This window comes from Podarcis melisellensis (genome assembly GCF_964234715.1).
Source record: "Podarcis melisellensis genome assembly, chromosome: 5".
Lineage (NCBI taxonomy): Eukaryota > Metazoa > Chordata > Lepidosauria > Squamata > Lacertidae > Podarcis > Podarcis melisellensis.
In genome coordinates this window covers 40,069,720-40,087,775 of record NC_138537.1, presented here as the reverse complement: position 1 = coordinate 40,087,775, position 18,056 = coordinate 40,069,720, and the positions used below count along the sequence as shown (strand labels likewise).

General features: G+C 38.9%; 1 protein-coding gene across 2 annotated transcripts in view; it reads left to right on the top strand.

Annotated features, from left to right (window-relative positions):
* Nucleotides 1-18,056, top strand: part of WDR33 (WD repeat domain 33) — a 53,021-nt gene that overhangs the window by 10,808 nt on the left and 24,157 nt on the right. For both annotated transcript variants that reach the window (XM_081912513.1, XM_081912512.1), the window contains exons 2-7: nucleotides 2,126-2,351; nucleotides 3,122-3,190; nucleotides 3,984-4,088; nucleotides 4,594-4,689; nucleotides 5,134-5,285; nucleotides 6,998-7,095. In XM_081912513.1, the coding sequence (XP_081768639.1) occupies nucleotides 2,148-2,351; nucleotides 3,122-3,190; nucleotides 3,984-4,088; nucleotides 4,594-4,689; nucleotides 5,134-5,285; nucleotides 6,998-7,095 (724 nt within the window). In that variant the 5' untranslated portion in view covers nucleotides 2,126-2,147. The remainder of the gene's footprint in view (nucleotides 1-2,125; nucleotides 2,352-3,121; nucleotides 3,191-3,983; nucleotides 4,089-4,593; nucleotides 4,690-5,133; nucleotides 5,286-6,997; nucleotides 7,096-18,056) is intronic.

The window sequence follows — 18,056 nt, the reverse complement described above, 5'->3', positions numbered from 1 at the left end:
ACTTATTTCTTCTTACCAGTTTTCTTTCAAACATACACCTTAACATTTGCTCCCTGAAGGTAAAATAAAGGTGGCTGTCACAAAATATTCTAGAGAAATGCCATTTTGATTTTGTTGGTGGTTCTAAAGAGGGTGTCATTGTCCCCATATGGCCTTTATATATACAGATTAGGCAGCATGGATGCATTCCTGTGCCAGACTATGAGACAGGGGGAAAGTTAAGTGTGTCCTGACAACCTTTACTTACCGGGCTGTAAGGGAAGGGGGAGGAGCTGAACTGGTATGTACGAGTCACTAGATGCAGCCCTTATAGGATTCAAGCACTCTGACCAGGCAGTTGTAGCTGGCTCCTTCCTCCTCAGCCCTCTTCCAGATACAGTGTGTCATAGGATCTAATACCATCGTTTGCTACCTCTCTATCTTCCAAGAGGCGTTACAGTGGTACCTCGGGTTACAGATGCTTCATTTCACAGACTCTGCTAACCCAGAAATATTACCTCGGGTTAAGAACTTTGCTTCAGGATGAGAACAGAAATTGCACGGTGGCAGCGGAAGGCCCCATTAGCTAGAGTGGTACCTCAGGTTAAGAATAGTTTCAGGTTAAGAACGGATCTCCAGAACGAATTAAGTTCTTAACCCAAGGTACCACTGTATCAGAGTACGAGGACATGTTCCAGCCATGCAACAACACTTAGATGTGATACGGCGCCAGTGAGGCGGGTGGCCTTGGGAGAGCTCAAAGGCCAGAGAGAGAGGCCAAAGAGCTGCATTTGGCTCTGAAGCCTGAGGTTTCCCACGACTGGGCTAGATAACGTCCTGTATTTTCTTAGGGGAAAGATAAAAGGCCAGACTGATGAAACCATTTTTCATATGTATTTTTATTGATTTAAATTTGTATTCCAGTTCTTCACTGAAGTCCTTGAAGTGGCTTATAACATCCACAGTTCTGTTAAAAGCCTTACAGTGTAATAAGCATAAAAAATAAGTTAATCCAAGAGAAGTGAGTGTGAGTGGGGGAGAAAAGACATTAGAAAACAGGAATACCGAGCAGAATGGAAATGTTTTTTGTTTAAAAATAAAAAAATCCTGCCACACATAGAATATGTTAATTTGGAAGGGAGCTGCAGAAGGGACTGCTTGGAGCTGTTCAGAAGTAGGTGTATAATGGGACCTTTGCCTGCAGCCTCATCCCCTGAGTTCTCTCTTACAGTGAAGCTAGTGCTGCTGTGATGGGGAAGGTGACATCATAGCTGAACCCAGGAGCTTGTAGTGATGGTGTATTTGCCTGCCTGCCTGCCTCCAACAGAAACATTTTAAATTAGAAAAAATAGCCTTAATTTAACACTGACAATTGTTTAACAAACAAGAAATGAGCTTTCACTTTACAAGTGGAGTGTAAGAAAATTCATACGTTGTCCTTCTCAAAAATCGAAGTCAATATTTGTCTTTGGTTGTAGCTAAATACTTATTTAATATAGTATTAGTAACTTGTGCATTGCCACCTACAAGGTAATTACTGTGTTACTTTGCTTCTGTGGTGTGTGAGATCAGTTACTAATCGTTTTAATTGACTCACAAGGGAGTACAAACCTATTCTGGGAAGCCATATCCTGTTTTCAGTATTGCATTTTACATTAGTTGTACAATAGGAGGCCCTATTGATTGTTCCACCACTCTCAGAAGCTGGGGGATAAGAGTGGGAGAGGACATTCTCTGTAGCAACCCCTAAGTTGCAGAACTCCCTCCCTGCATGGATGTGTCTGGCATCTTCTTTATATAGCATTTGCAAATGCTGAAGACACACCTCTTTACCCAGACTTTGGATAGCTGATATGTATATTTTTAGGTCCCACCTTATTTCTGTGATTGTAAGTTGTTTTAATTGTTTTTACTATTGCGTTTTAGTTGTTGTAACAGCTCTGGGGCCTAAGGTGAAGGGTGGATTGATGATGATGGATGGATGAAATATTTTTTTCATAAGTTTTAAATTTCCTATTAATGATGGGCTAATGTTGCACATGTTAAAAAAGCTGCCTTATTTATGTTAGAAATTATAGTACTATTCAGATTTCTTATATCTTGGCATTCCTAGCTGAAACCTTCACTTTTAATTGCTTTATTTTAGATCTTCCAAAGCAAAAGACACCATGGCTACAGAGATTGGATCACCGCCGCGGTTTTTCCATATGCCAAGGTTTCAACACCAGGCTCCTCGACAACTGTTCTATAAGAGACCTGATTTTGCTCAGCAACAGGCAATGCAGCAGCTCACTTTTGATGGAAAACGTATGAGAAAAGCTGTGAACCGAAAAACTATAGACTATAATCCTTCTGTAATCAAGTATTTGGAGGTATGTTCAGATCCTGTTGTACCTGCAATTGTTACAAAATATTTTCCCTTAAAAGGCAAAATAAACAAAGAATTACTAAGCATGAATTTCTAGTTAGTAGAGATTTTGCCAAATATTTTGTGAAAAATAGCTTAAAATGTTGAGAGTAGCTATGGAAAAGGAGGGATTCTGTTAAACATTTCACACCAAAAATGCCCTAGAAAGAGGGCAAAAATTATACTTATTGTCAGCCCTCAGAAGACTAATAGAAACACCAGTTCATCTTTCATTTCAGGTATGTGAAACCTAGGGAAACGGTAACACTTAGGACTGTTGTTTACTTTTCCTGCTAGTGAGAGGTTACTTTCCTGCCCTCACTAATGAACGTTTAAGACTCAAGCACTAAGCTTTAACTGGTCTAATCTCTTTAGAGCACAGGTGTCTTAACCTGTGGGCCTTCAGATGTTGCCAGATTACAGCTTCCATCATCCTTGACCATTAACCATGGTGGTTGGCCTTGGGAGTTGGATCCAACATATATATTATGTGTCACAAGTTAGCTACTCCTGCCCCAGAACAGGACATTGAGTTCAAGTTCTTGAACTGATTTGCACTGATTTGAAGAAGGAAATTGCCTGTTCCTTTTAGAAAATGAAACACGCTGCTTTCCTTTTCCAAAAATAGCACTACCCTGCAGGCACAAATAGGCAAACATTGTTTCTTATTTGGTACAAGCGAGCTAGCATGTTTTAACCAAGAGTATAAATGAAAATGTTTTTTCATCTTTCCAGAACAGAGTATGGCAAAGAGACCAACGGGATATGCGGGCAATTCAGCCTGATGGAGGGTATTATAATGATGTAAGTACACATGTTTATTTATCCCCTGGACAGTAAAACATTTTTCTTCTTCCTGAAAGACTGAAAAATTGGTTTAAGCTGTAATTCTCTATTTGAGTGTGGGGGAAGTGAATAACAACGTTAATTGTACTATAGAAACTTGATTTCACAAGTGGGTTTGAAAGAAGATGAATTCATTTAGTCATATTCTAGTACAGTGGTATCTCGGGTTAAGTACTTAATTATTTCCGGAGGTCCGTTTTTAACCTGAAACTGTTCTTAACCTGAGGCACCACTTTAGCTAATGGGGCCTCCTGCTGCTGCCGTGCTGCCGGAGCACGATTTCTGTTCTCATCCTGAAGCAAAGTTGTTAACCTGAGGTACTATTTCTGGGTTAGCAGAGTCTCTAACCTGAAGTGTATGTAACCTGAAGCGTATGTAACCCGAGGTACCACTGCATGATGATCCTGCTAAAGCTCTAGACATGGATTCAAAGACCCTATTATGTGAGCAGAAGCCACTTTGGCTCTGTGTGTATGTGTGAGAGAGGACTGCATAGGAGGACTACTTCCTTGGTTTTTATCGAAGCAGAAGTGCCTTCTGTTCTCATGGTGGGATTTCTGGATCCAAGCCATATTGTAATATATTTCTGAAGATCAGAATGATGTTAGGTATGCTTTTGTAGTGTCTCCACCAAATTGAGATTCTTTGGCTTACTCATTCAAGAACATAAGCTTGCAAACAATTTTTTAAAAGACTGTTTCCACGTATTAAGTACCAAGAATAACTTTTAACAATTTTTCCTCTCTTTTAGCTGGTCCCTCCTATAGGAATGTTGAACAATCCTATGAATGCTGTAACAACAAAATTTGTTAGGACATCTACCAATAAAGTAAAATGTCCAGTATTTGTTGTTAGGGTAAGTATAGTGTTACACTTCATGGCACAGTGATGAATTGCTAAGAATATAGCATGCCAGTATTAGCTGTTTTATGGATTTTTTTTAGTTCTCTTTTTGTTTTAATCAGTGATATAATTCTGTTGTTTATCTTTTGTTGTCTGTTGGCGTGTACTACATTGTGATTTATAGATACAATAGATACTACTACTACTTCTAATGTTAATAATAATAACTTTTCAGAATGGATATCTTTTTATGGGACACGGTGACAGTGCAAAGTATTTTTGTTAGAAATGGACAGATTATTCATCCAGCAGTATTCAAGTACTGGAAGCAGGGCATGGGGCAACAAATAAATACCAGAATGTGGGATTGAGGGGTGTACAGACAGTGTGTAAGTGAACCCAATACAAGCAGAGCTGCAGAACTGCACACTACATGTTGTCTCCTCCTTGTGATAGACTCTGCTATAGTGTCAGGGCAACAATTTGTGTTCTAATACATCTTAATTCTTGTCTTCCAGTGGACTCCAGAAGGGAGGCGCTTAGTTACTGGGGCTTCTAGTGGAGAGTTCACCTTATGGAATGGGCTTACTTTCAACTTTGAAACAATATTACAGGTAAATCACTATCAAAGCTGTCTTGATCAGTATTTCTTTCAGTAATCTGCTTTCTTGCCACTGTAAACAGATGGAGAGTCAGCACCGTTTAGAGATTTTTGCTTCTTGCCTTTGGCTATTGAGATTTTGATTGATTAATTTAAATCTTAGCATTTTTGTCATTCTCTGATATGAGAGAGATTTCCATTCCATTGGTGGGGGGGGGAAATCAAATTTGTAGACAAAATACAGACTCATTACTAAGTAATACTTACTATAATGCTGCTGAAGCTTTGATAATAGTCCTCATAAAATGAATGTATGGATCTATATATAAGGCATTGTCTTCATTCTTATATCTACCTAAATTGAAATTAGAAAAAATTGTATTAAAAGAAAAGTGATGGTGCATGATATCATTTGAGTATGCTCACTAGAGGTCTTCCTTTATTTTTGACTTTGTAGGCTCATGACAGTCCAGTGAGAGCTATGACTTGGTCACATAATGACATGTGGATGTTGACAGCAGACCATGGGGGATATGTGAAATATTGGCAGTCGAACATGAACAACGTCAAGATGTTCCAGGCACATAAGGAGGCGATTAGAGAGGCCAGGTTTATACACAATATACCATTTTCTGTAGTTCCTATTTCCATGATTAGACTGTTCTCTAAGTGTATTCTGGGTGCAGATATGCATGGGTATTGTCAGATTCTGGGAAATGTTTTGCACCACATACACATATTTTCTTTTGTTTCCACAATTTCACTGATTTGCTGGCATATCTCTGAAATAGTGTTGTCCCGGTATCTGCCTCTGCAATATGTTAGAGATGTGTTTGTCTGCTGCATTTTGCACTGGTATTGGTTTCTTTTTATATATGATCACAATGTGTATCAGTTACTCTCTTTTTATGCTCACTTGTGTACGATGACAATTTCATTCCAAATAAAGAATTCAGTATTTAATAATATAATTGAATAAAATATAATCCAGAAATAAAGCAGCTGCATAGTTCTCACAACATAAAAGAGCTAAATAAAGTGAAGAACTGCTTGACTTGGTGAGTCCAAGATTTACAGTAGCATGTAGGACCCACACCAATTTCCACATCCAGGTTATGATTAATACTGAATGGGTTATTCAAGTTTGGAATCTAAAGCTGACAAGGCAACTTTAGGACATCTACCTGGTTCAGTGTCAAGTGTTCCAATTGTGCAAATGTATGCTCAGTATAACAAGTGAACTGAGATTTCCTTGCTGAGATGCATGTGAAGAATGCTTACAGTCTTTAGCAAATAATGCAAGTGGAAAAAATCTTACTCATTTAAAGTGTGTCTGAAGAGGAGCTGAAGAGGAAACTAGACCTACCTCAAAAGTTTTGGTGCTGTCCATTGGAGAAGAAGATTCATTACCACAGAAGCACTTTCTGCTGAATTTATCATTTTTCCTTTTGATTCAGGATTTTCTGGCAAAGTTTAACAAGATGTGCCCTCATAGGTGTATGCTATTGTATCTGTGAAGTGGATTTCTCCAAACAAAAAGTTTATCTCATATATAAAACGTTCCAGCAATTTCAGGGGGAATGACTGTTTGAATAATCTCAACAAGAGCATTACTTGATTCTTCACTGCATCACAAAGGATGCGGCTCCCCATCTGTAACTGATGATGGTCCAACCAAATGCCTAACATAGCTCAATAAGAAACTGATGTCTGGCTCTCCACAATTTACAACAAGCTTTTCAAGTTCTGAAGCATATTCTGTGACTCTAATGTTTCACTGGAGTGGCAAATCTCTTCTCAGTAACTTTTTCTGCATATATAGGCCATATGATATGTTTCTATTCTTATTTTTAGTAAGCAAATACTTTTACCTGTCTTCCCCCACCCCCTTGTATTTTGAAATGTTATCTGTGGATGAAGAAATAAGCTTAGTATTAACACTCTTGGGATTGCCTATTTCCATCCTTCTTTCAAAAGCATGGAATGCATGCTTTTGTCAGTTTCACATTTTATACAGATGATGCAGAGAATTGCAAATCTATTCAACTGCGGGTGGAACAGTGCAAAGTGTAAGTTCCCCTTTGGTTGGGGAACAAAATGCAGGAAAAAGTGCTTTTGCTGCATCAAAGTACAAAGCTGAGCTCTCAGTTATGCAAACGGACTCAATTATGTCAACGGATTGAAGTATATTTTTCCAGGCACAATATGTTCCAATTTCTCCATCAGTATATTAACACCTTAGCTAAATTTTGCCCTGTCTGAGAAGTTTAGATATGTTAAATGCTGACTTCTTTCCCCTGCTGTGTGTCTTCATGTAACAGTTTCTCACCCACGGATAATAAATTTGCTACATGCTCTGATGACGGCACTGTTAGAATCTGGGACTTTCTACGTTGCCATGAGGAGAGAATTCTTCGAGGTATGTGTACCAGAAAGTACTGATTGAGATATATGAATAGAGGGAAATTATTTGTAGTTGCCTACATAAGGACTATACAAAAACCTCCAATTCCAGCACCCCATCCTTAATAATTCAATCAGTTGTATCACAAGGTTTACAAACCTATTAGTTACTGTTTATGATCTGTTTAAATTGCTTTAACATTGGAGCATTGTGTACTATGATTATTCCCTACCCCTAGGACTGTTGAAACATCTGTGTAGGAAAGCAAGCTGAATGCCCAGTTTCATGTGCCCATTTCTGTATATAACAACTGTAATGAGTTATACCAGAAACACTTTCTCAAGAAGAAGGGGTATTTTCCCTCAAAAACGTAACTTGTTGATGCTATCCATTTTCATGTGCCTGTATCAGACTGTGCCACCTTATGGAAAGTGCAGCTTTTCATCAAGTAAATGCCATATAAGCACAGCATCCTTGGAATTCCCTGACTTCCCACATGGTGTGGACACTACAAAGTTTTAGGGAATGAATTACTGTTTCTAAGTAATAGCATAAAGTTAGGTAAAATACATCTTTTACTGAGAAGAAATAAAGTTGTCAACATATTCATAGACTTATTTATTTGACAAGATTTATATACTGCTTAATTAACAAAAACCTCTTAAGTGGTTTACATTACAAAAATTTGAAATATATACTAGACAGCGAGGAACAGGGATTGTAGCAACACTGCTTTCATTTTCATTATATCACATGGTATTTTAGTATTCATTCATTTTGTAGGAAAATTTACCTAGTAATTCTTTTAGCTTTGTAGCCTGACTTGATGTCAATACAGAAAACAAATAGCACACATTCAGAGACTATTACACTTTAGGAAGTAAAGAGTTTGTGGTCTGGTTTTGTGTTTGACTTTGGATGCATTATTACCTAATAGTTTAACTCTGAAGAAATCCTGAACTCTAAACTTTTATTTTGGGCTTCAGTAAAGTTCTCCTGTATTACTTTAGGAAATAGAAATCATTCATGAGAAACATTTCTTCAGAATTATATCTGAAACAGCCTTCCTCCAGTTTCTTAAGTTTTCATAATTGTCAGATAATATACACACACAGGATACAATCCATACATTGAGCTCTGTCTCACTTTTTGTAGGCCATGCATATACTACCTCTATTTGAAATACAAAAGTGGAAGCAAAAGAAATAAACATGCTAAATTTACAATGCTGTAAACCCTACTTTTGTTCTTAAAAACTTTGGGGCAGTAGACAGAGAAGCATATGCAGATGTACTTCCTCCCTTATCTTCTTAGAGCCTGATACTGGGTTCATTCTGCTACAAAATAACTTGTAAAAATAATACCTTACAATCTAATTCTATGCATGTTTACACAGAAGTAAATTCAACTGAGTTCTGTAAGACTTACAGAAATGTGTAAACATTTGAGGCTTGAAAGATGCAACTTCATCCTACTCCCCCAGCCATTAGCAACCTCCTGCAGCCTATCCTGCAACCATTTCCAAGCAGATTTGGGGAGAGGGTGCTGATGGGTGCAGAGGGAAGGAGAAGGCTGGAAAGCCCTGTTCCATGAACAACAGAAATTAGAATCTAAACTGTTGGGATTTGGCATATAAGCTTTATTCTCTCCCCCCACCCCACCTTTATAAATTAAACAAAGATCCATTTAAATTGGGGTTTAGGCCCAGTTTTGGCACATAACTGCTTTGGTGGCCCTGTATGATGACCTCTGAGTTAGGGATGGGTTGCACCACTTTGCAGTGCTTCCTGTTCCTACTTGGATGGACATTTCCAGAGGGTGATGCTTGGGGAGTTCTTTTCAGCCCCGTGGAGCCTTCAGTGTGGATTTCTCAGGGTTCAGTTTTATCCCCTGTGCTGTATAACATCTACATGAAACTACTGAGTGGGGTCACCCGGAGTTTTGGAGTATGTTGTCAGCAATATGCTGATGACACACAGTTCTACTTCTCCTTTACATCTGCAGGTATGGCAGTTGTCTTGCCTCAGTAATGGACTGGATGAGAGACAACAAACTGAAGCTGAATCTAGATAAGGCTGAGGCACTATTAGTGGGGTGGGTTGGAGGTTTCCCTAGACTGGATGGATGGGAAATTACCTGCTCTTGATGTGGTTACACTTCCTCTGAAGGAGCAGGTATGCAGCTTGGGAGTACTTCTGGATCCTTTGCTGTCTCTTGAGTCTCAAGTGGCCTTGGTAGTGCAGAGTGCCTTCCACCATCTTGGGCTAGTGCCCCACCTTCACCCCTGTCTGGACAGGGATAGCCTAACTACTGTTGTTGAGGCTCTGGTAACCTTTAGGTTAGATTACTGCAATGTATTATACATAGGGCTGCCTCTGAAGACAGTTCAGAAACTTCAGCTGGTGAACAATTCGGCAACCAGGCTGCTCATCGGGGCAAGACGGTTTGAGCATATTGCACAGATCCTGGCCTAGCTGCCAATTAGTTTCCAGGCCCAGTTCAAGTGCTGGTATTGACGTATAAAGCCTGAAATGGCTTGGGACTGCAGTACCTCAACGACCACCTCTCTCCATATGAACCTACCTGGACCCTGCAATAATCTCGTGAGGCCCTTTTTCATGTGCCTCCTGCGCAGGAGGTCTGGTGGGTGGCAACACAAGGATGGGCTTTTTCTGCAGTGGCTCCCCATTTGTGGAATGCTTTCCTCAGGGCAGGGTTTGCCTGGCACCTTCATTATACACCTTTAGGTACCAGGTGAAAACATTCTACTTCAACCAGGCCTTTGGCTGATTAACGTCCTATTTTAAATGTGCAGGGGGTGGGGGGGAGCAGGGGTTATTGGTTAATTTTGTTCTTTTTTTAATTACGTGTTTTTGTCTTGTATTTTTATGCTGTGAACCACCCTGAGATCTACAGATGAAGGGTGGTATACAATTTCAAAATAATAATAATAATAATAATAATAATAATAATAATAATAATAATAATGGTAGTTGATGCAAAGTTCCATCAAATTGTGTTAGACTGTATAGTCTGTGACCCTTTAGGTGTTGGATTTCCAAGTCCCAACTTCAGTCCCATTCAGCATCAGCAGACAGAGATGATGGGACTTGGAGTCCAACAACATACATGGGAGAGGCACAAAGGTTCCCCATAGTTAGCTACACATAAATTGTTTTTGTTTAAGGAAACTTACTTGGGTCATAAATAGAACAATTTGTGTTTATTAGAGCCTTCTTCATATATGTATGTAATTCCTGCTAAGTAAAAAAAAAATCCTGCTCCTTCCTACTTGTGAGTAGAAAAGATTGACCTTGATAGAGGTCTTCCTCCATGCTTTTGGTATATAACGCCTTTAAATCAGGGATTTCTAACCTTTTTGGGCTCAAGAACATTTGGAAATATAAGGAACTGTTGTGTGCACCACAGAATACCTGTTTTATAGAAGAAAAACTGACAATGCTCAGAACCCTGCAAAGCTGCCAAACCACACCCCCCCAAACAAATAAGACACAGACAAAAAGTCAGACAGTATTCTCCCAGACAGACAAACCCTCAAACAAAAAGCTTTCCATCACTATCTTTTGAAAATAAAAAATGAGGAGGGGCAGGGGAGTTTGGCAGTCCCATAGGGTGTGTCTGAGGGTGACAGCACACACTGTGTTGTGGACTCCAGCTTTAAAAATTGTTCAGAACGTTGATAGGAAAACTTAAATAGGTAACTTTAAGCAACTTCTTCCACCAGCCCCAAGGCACTGAAAGATGGCACAGTTTTATTTATGCAGGTGTTAAAAGTCAGCTCTCCCTACTTGTTGCTGTCCAGTGGTCCAGAACATTGGACCGCCTTCTTCACTGTCTGGCAAACAAGTAGAAGGAGAATTCTCAGGTAAGCAAATTATGTTTTTAATCAACTATAGATTAAAACTTGTATAGTGAAATCATAAGTATCTTTGTTCAGAAGTGACTCACACTCATTTTACTCCCTATTAAGTTTGTTTGGGGTGCAGCCTTAGCATAGATGTTAACAGCCAAACCTACATAGCACAGCTCTACCTAGTTCTATTTGTGTGGACTAAATGACTATCAGGGATGGTGTACTATGATAGACCCAGTCTCCAGAAATCCATCATACTCAGCTAGCTTATAACTCATAAAATTCCTTAATGTACCAGTCTTTTTTTATATTAAACTATAAATACTGTTTTGGGTACTCCATATGAATCTGTCAACAAACATGACATTTGATACACCAATAATCTTAGATCACACAACTTTACCTAGTAATTCTTTTAGCTTTGTAGCCTGACTTGATGTCAATACAGAAAATAAATAGCAAACATTCAGAGACTATTACACTTTAGGAAGTAAAGAGTTTGTGGTTTGGTTTTGTGTTTGACTTTGGATGCATTATTACCTAATAGTTTAACTCTGAAGAAATCCTGAACTCTAAACTTTTATTTTGGGCTTCAGTAAAGTTCTCCTTTATTACTTTAGGAAATAGTCTGTTTTTATATTAAACTATAAATACTGTTTTGGGTACTCCATATGAATCTGTCAACAAACATGACATTTGATACACCAATAATCTTAGATCACACAACTTAGGTGATACTACCTGCATCATAGAACAAAGAGTTTCTCCTAATCTTCCATGAGATTCCCAACATCTCATTCAAATATACTCTTGAAAATCTGCTTTGCTGAAGTATTGCAATTTAGAACTTAAAGTAGGAGAAACTGTGGAGGATAAGGCTCAGAGATCTGGGCTGTTACAATAAAACAGAAAGTTTTTCACTTAGGACCAGACAGAAAGCCTCTTTAAGGATAATATATGTTTATGAAATGGAAGCTTCAAACTAAGCCATCTGTAGTATTATTTGTATTTCATGATGGGTTTTTAAAAATTACCTTTCTGAAAATTGCCTTGTTTGATCCTCAGCTTTCCCTCTTGATTATTTTTATAAGTAAACTAATTATCAGGTAAAAAGAATTTTGTCCCGTGAATTCCCATCTAAAATTACCTGTTGGTTTTTTTAAAAATCCTAAATCCATTTTTCTACCAGCTTTGAAAAAGTATAATTATAAAAAGAGCATAGAAAAAGCAATTAGTTTGGTCACATAAGTGATCATGCTGGTTATGTGAATAGTGATGGATCCTATAAATGCATTCTAGCCATTTGTACATGTTTGGATGCCCCAAACATATCAAGCAGTGGTGTAGCTACTGTATAGAAAACTACAGCTACTTCGGTTGGCAGATTATTTGTGTAACAAATCATATTTTTCTGTTTCCCTATCTCCAATAATTCATTATGGGGAGTTAGTAAATGCATTGCTGCTGATTTAAGGCAATGAATTTCAAGCTGTGCCCAGAAAACCTGTTTTCTCAGAAATTTGTTGAGATTCCTCAGACATTATCAGCCAGGTCCTTTGAAAGATGCCATGCCCACTACTTGCCACTCACCTTTCTCTGCTGTCACTTGTCATTTTATACAAGGCGATGGTGGGACCCACTAGATTTGACCAACATGCTTCATGTATCAAGTATGTGCTCTAAAACACTTTCAAGAATCCTCTACAATGCACAGTGGTTCCTTGGCACAAAAGTTGATGTGGAAGGGGTTCCCTGAAACTAGAAAGTCTGAAAGCCAGACTGAAGAGATGTTTAAGGTAGTAGCACCCTCATTGTTAGACTAAATGGTACATGCAGGATCTACCTTTGAGGGGTTCATAAATTATACAGGTCATATTGGGTGTGGAATGTTATTTTTATGATAGTGCTCTTCATATGAGTTCACTAGGAGGGATTAAAAAGGTAGAAACAAATGAACTTTTTATAGGCTCATCCAGCCTCCAGCAGATATGAATTCTGAGGTTCTGGCTAATATAGTCAGTGTTGCACAACATACGCTTTTCTCCTCCCAGTAGTGTTTTAAATACTCTTTTGTGATTTTTTTGTGTGATTATTGAGCCTGTTAAACTTGGGTTCTCTTCATTTGGAGTATGAAATATACTCCATACATCTAAATAATCTGGATTTGGCATGACTTGATGGGCATTAGTTTGGGCTCAGATCTGTCATTGTATGAATCCATTTAACTAGGTACTGCTTTCCAGGTCAGAAACAGAATGTGTCAACATAGATAACTGATAGCAAATTTGATCACAACAGTCAAATACTGCTAAGAGAAATTTGGGTTGTTGGCTGGTTGGACACCGAATCTTCCTTTTAGGCTGGAGGGTGTCCTGTGGTCTAAACCACTGAGCCTCTTGGGCTTACTGATCAGAAGATTGGTGTTTTGAATCCGCCCGGCAGGGTGAGCTCCCATTGCTCTGATTCAGCTTCTGCCAACCTAGCAGTTCAAAAGCATACCAGTGCAAGTAGATAAACAGGTGATGGGAAGGTAAATGGTGTTTCTGTGCACTCTGGTTTATGTCACGGTGTTCCGTTGTGCCAGAAGCAGTTTAGTCATGCTGGCCACATGACCCGAAAGCTGTTTGTGGTCAAACGCCGGCTCCCTCAGTCTGAAGCAAGATGAGCACCGCAACTCCATAATCACCTTTGACTGGAATTAACCATCCAGGGGTCCTTGTCCTTTACCTTTACCTTTACTTTACCCTTAGGTCAGATGTTTTCTGGCTGTTTCCAGAAATCCTATCTTCATTAATTCCTCTGACAATGAATGGATTCATTCCCTTTTGGATAAGGTTTTGAAACAAGGAACTGTCTTACATCTACATGTCATGTAATTCTTTGCCCTTTTCCAAATAAGTGTTCAGAGATTAGCATGATAAAGAGATACGGCTTGTAGCCATGGTCAGCTGTTTACATTTTGAATTTGGAAGGACAAATTATCCCTTTTAATTTAGTTTATCTTTATACCATTGATGATGTGACTCTTGGATCTGTGTAGTACTTGCAGGGCCACAGCCTTATCTTGAGCTAATTCTTATATCTGGTAGGGAGATCCCAGACTATACACAACCTCTTCAAGACGTCCATAGCGGAATTATGCATTTTCATCTCCTAATCACTGAGGCTTACAACCTGGGGTACTTCCAACTGCATCATTTCTCCCTGGAGCTCCAAGATTGCAGTAGTGACAAGGGACATTTATGCCTTTCTCAGAAAGGACAAAAAAACCAACACCAGTTGGACTTGCCTATTGACATTCATATTTCATAGTCTTGACCTTGCAGTCCTGGGTACCCTTGTTGAGTTTGCAGGTGCTGAACATGCATTGCTTCTCCAGGGCCTGCAGTTTCCTTTAACCTCCCAGAAACATTTCAACGTGCTGTTTTTAACTAGTAAAACACAGCAATAAGTGTTCATATCATGGACATTACTTCTTTGTATGTGTGTATGACTCTGACCTGTATTATCTGCTGGGATCAAGTGCTTGGCAGTAAGCCTAAGCGGAATTGGTCCCTATGTAACAGGAAGAGACAAAATGGTTGTTTAGGTGATTTGGGAAGATATGCAAGTTCCAAATGAAAGTACTGTTCATTAATCTTTCCCAGGATAGATTAAATTTCCCTTTCTCGTGTTATCCTAGAACTGTAAAAATCAGATGCGCAGGGTCACTGAAACGTAGGATAGTCTAGATGTAGGTCCATTTTCATGAATTCTCAAATCCATGAGTAGAGGCATATAGAGAGGTATTCTTGGCTTTAGATTGCCTGACAGTCTAAACTTGTGGATACAAAAGCATTTTTGTTTAAGAAGGCAGTAAAATAATAGATACACAGGATTAGCTGAATAATTTCATTGGATGAACATTTAAATATTTGGAATTTTGTTCATTTCCCTGAGCATAATAACTTAAGAAATCTAAATAATTCTCAAACATTTAAAAGAGCTGCAATTCATGATTGTTCTTGTATTTTCAAAATCATAAGGCTGCTGTTGTTGGTAAAGCTGCTCACATAAGAGTAATACTTCTTGATGCAAATGTGTCTTTCAAGTTCAATTATATACATATTATTTATATTTATAAACTGCTACTGCTACTGCTGCTACTAACTTTGTAAACCACCTTGAGGTTTTTTCTTCAATCAAGGGGAATATGAATTTTGTGAAATAAATAAATAACTGCTTTTCTGCTGCTAACTACTGCTACTACCAAGTACTTTTTGAGCTGAAAGTCTCAGACACTTGATGCTTGTTTTTTGCACAAGTATTGATTTATCCATATGATGGATGACAAGTTAGCACAACAACCGCAGTTACTTATATGGCTGGCAAACCAGCATTTAGAGTTGGACTTGACTTGCACACCTCGAATGTTTTGATTAAAAAATCTACTCCTAGAGCTTCAAAACACACGGCAGGATTCACCTAATGTTCCCTGTCAGTGGAAGCAATTCTCTCTGCAGGCACCCCCAAGTTGGCTGAATGTGAGGGGTCAGAAGAACACCCAGAGCAACTTATGAGGGAATTGTGCCATCTGGCAAACTGCAATGTTTGCATAGACAGGGTGTTTGTTTTAGCAGAATGTTGAATTCCACCCATAATCCTGAGTTTCATTTCTATGAAAAATAAAAACTTTAGAATGGCCAAGATTATGGGACAGATATATGGAGCTCTAGGGACGCGGATGGCGCTGTGGGTTAAACCACAGAGCCTAGGACTTGCCAATCAGAAGGTCGGCGGTTCAAATCCCTGCGACGGGGTGAGCTCCCGTTGTTCGGTCCCTTTTCCTGCCAACCTAGCAGTTCAAAAGCATGTCAAAGTGCAAGTAGATAAATAGGTACCGCTCTGGCGGGAAGGTAAACGGTGTTTCCATGTGCTGCTCTGGTATGCCAGAAGCGGCTTAGTCATGCTGGCCACATGACCCAGAAGCTGTACACCGGCTCCCTCAGTCAATAAAGCGAGACGAGTGCCGCAACCCCAGAGTCAGTCACGACTGGACCTAATGGTCAGGGGTCCCTTTACCTTTACTATATGGAGCTCTAGTATCCTTTTCTCACCTGTGTAAACATGGTGATTGAAAGTGCTCACCCCCTAGATGCGGAGATCTTTTGCTGTCATAGCTGGGGATCAAGTAGATCAGGGGTGGGGAACCTTTTTGGACCAGTAGACCAGATCTTTATCCCACCCCCCACCGACATCGAGGGATCACCCAATAGTCAGTCATCTGACATAATTACATCAGGTGATTGACTGCTGTCAAAGTGCATCACTTTCCACAGTGCTTCCCAAATGTTCAGCTATCAACTGGTTGTCAGGTGCTGGGGGGCGGGGCTGAAAAGGCCTCACAGGACAAATTGAGAGGTCTTGCAGGCCAGAGGGCGCCTACCCTTGAAGCAGATGAAGGAAATTTATTACATATGATTCTATTCATGTAAAGTTAAGTTCTAAATGATCAAGTCGGCACAGTATTGTAGGAAACCGTATCTATGTATACTTGAGGGACGCTTTGGAATAAGGTACATAGGTTCTCCTTAAATATGATAATAAGATGAAACTTTTAAAACAATGCTGTGTGGTATATAACTCCTGAAGTTATAAGCAAAATAAATAAAAAATATTTCAAATACATATTGGAAACGTCAGAAAGAACCAGGAAACTATTCCCACATGTAGAAGTGTAATTTGTAAGCAATATAGGGCAAAGTTAATAGGTTATTTATTTATTTATTTATTTATTTATTTATTTATTTATTTATTACATTTGTATACCACCCTTCATCCGAGGTTTATGAAATCCCAAATGACCCTGTACTCCTGTTATTAAATTATACTAATGACTCAGTAAAGAATGAACAAGGAAATGGAGGTCTCAAGTCACACCTAGTATTACTGAATGAATAGATGAAATTAGGCACTTCACTTTACTGTCTTTTTGGCACATTCTTCTGAAGTCCAAGGAACCAGGACAAAGGTGAAATGATTCTGTAACAAACGGGATCCTGTTTCTCAAGTATTGTTAAAAGAACTTTCTTCTCCCAAAGATTCAGTACAGCTTTGAAATGTTCTGAATTTTAAAGAACCAGTTTTGTTTTCATTTATCAGTCTTGTATTGTTACTCAACTTAATTCATAAGCACTGTATTTAATGAAATTTCCCATTTTTTCCACTTTATAAAAAAAAGCGCCAAACCAAAAACACCCTGAGTAATAGTCTCTGCCTTTTAGACATTACCAGAATGCAGACATCTCTTCAATCTAAGGAGAGAATGAAATTTCTGCCAGACTTATCTTCTATCTTATTATGAAACAGCTTCATTATAGGGGGGACGGGACTCAAAGTGTAGTAGAATCCAGCAGATAAAGTTTTATCAGACCTTTTGGTGTTCAGTTTACCACTCTTCTGCTAGTATCTATACCCTGTTTTCTGATACTTTGTCTGTCTACCTAGTCCTCTGTTTTAGGACACTTTCCATTGTCATTGAGTTATACATGAGTGTCAAGGTCCTCATCGCTTCTTATTCTGCAAGCTCTACTTAGCCACTGGCTGAGATACGGTGGTGTCTTGGACTATCCACAAACATAATTTCTCAAGGAAAGATGGCAAAACAAAAATCAAAGGAGCAGAAATTGGAAAGTAATAGAGAAAAATAAATTAACCATCTTTCCAATATGTCCAGTATTTATATCACAGAATACCAAGTATTATACCTTATCGCTGCCCATTAATGCCAGTTTCTGGAAGATGTAGATTCAGGCTTTGGGGGAAAGAGTGAAGGTTGAGGAACAGCCATTGGGAATGCCTCTTTATGTGGCTTTGCATACTTGATTCTTGGATTCTTAAAGTTTATGACAGAACATGCGTGTACAGACAGTCTCATGAATATGCTTAGTCCAGACCCCTTAGAATTCTCTATGCACAGCCAGTCCAGACACTAGAGCACTTGTTCTGACAATTAATCCCTTTAGAAGGTAGTCTTCCAAACTGTTGCACAAAATTAATTAAAGGGGTTTAACCTTGAAGTTATGAAGACATGAATGAAGATTTCTAGGTTTACATCTGTGCA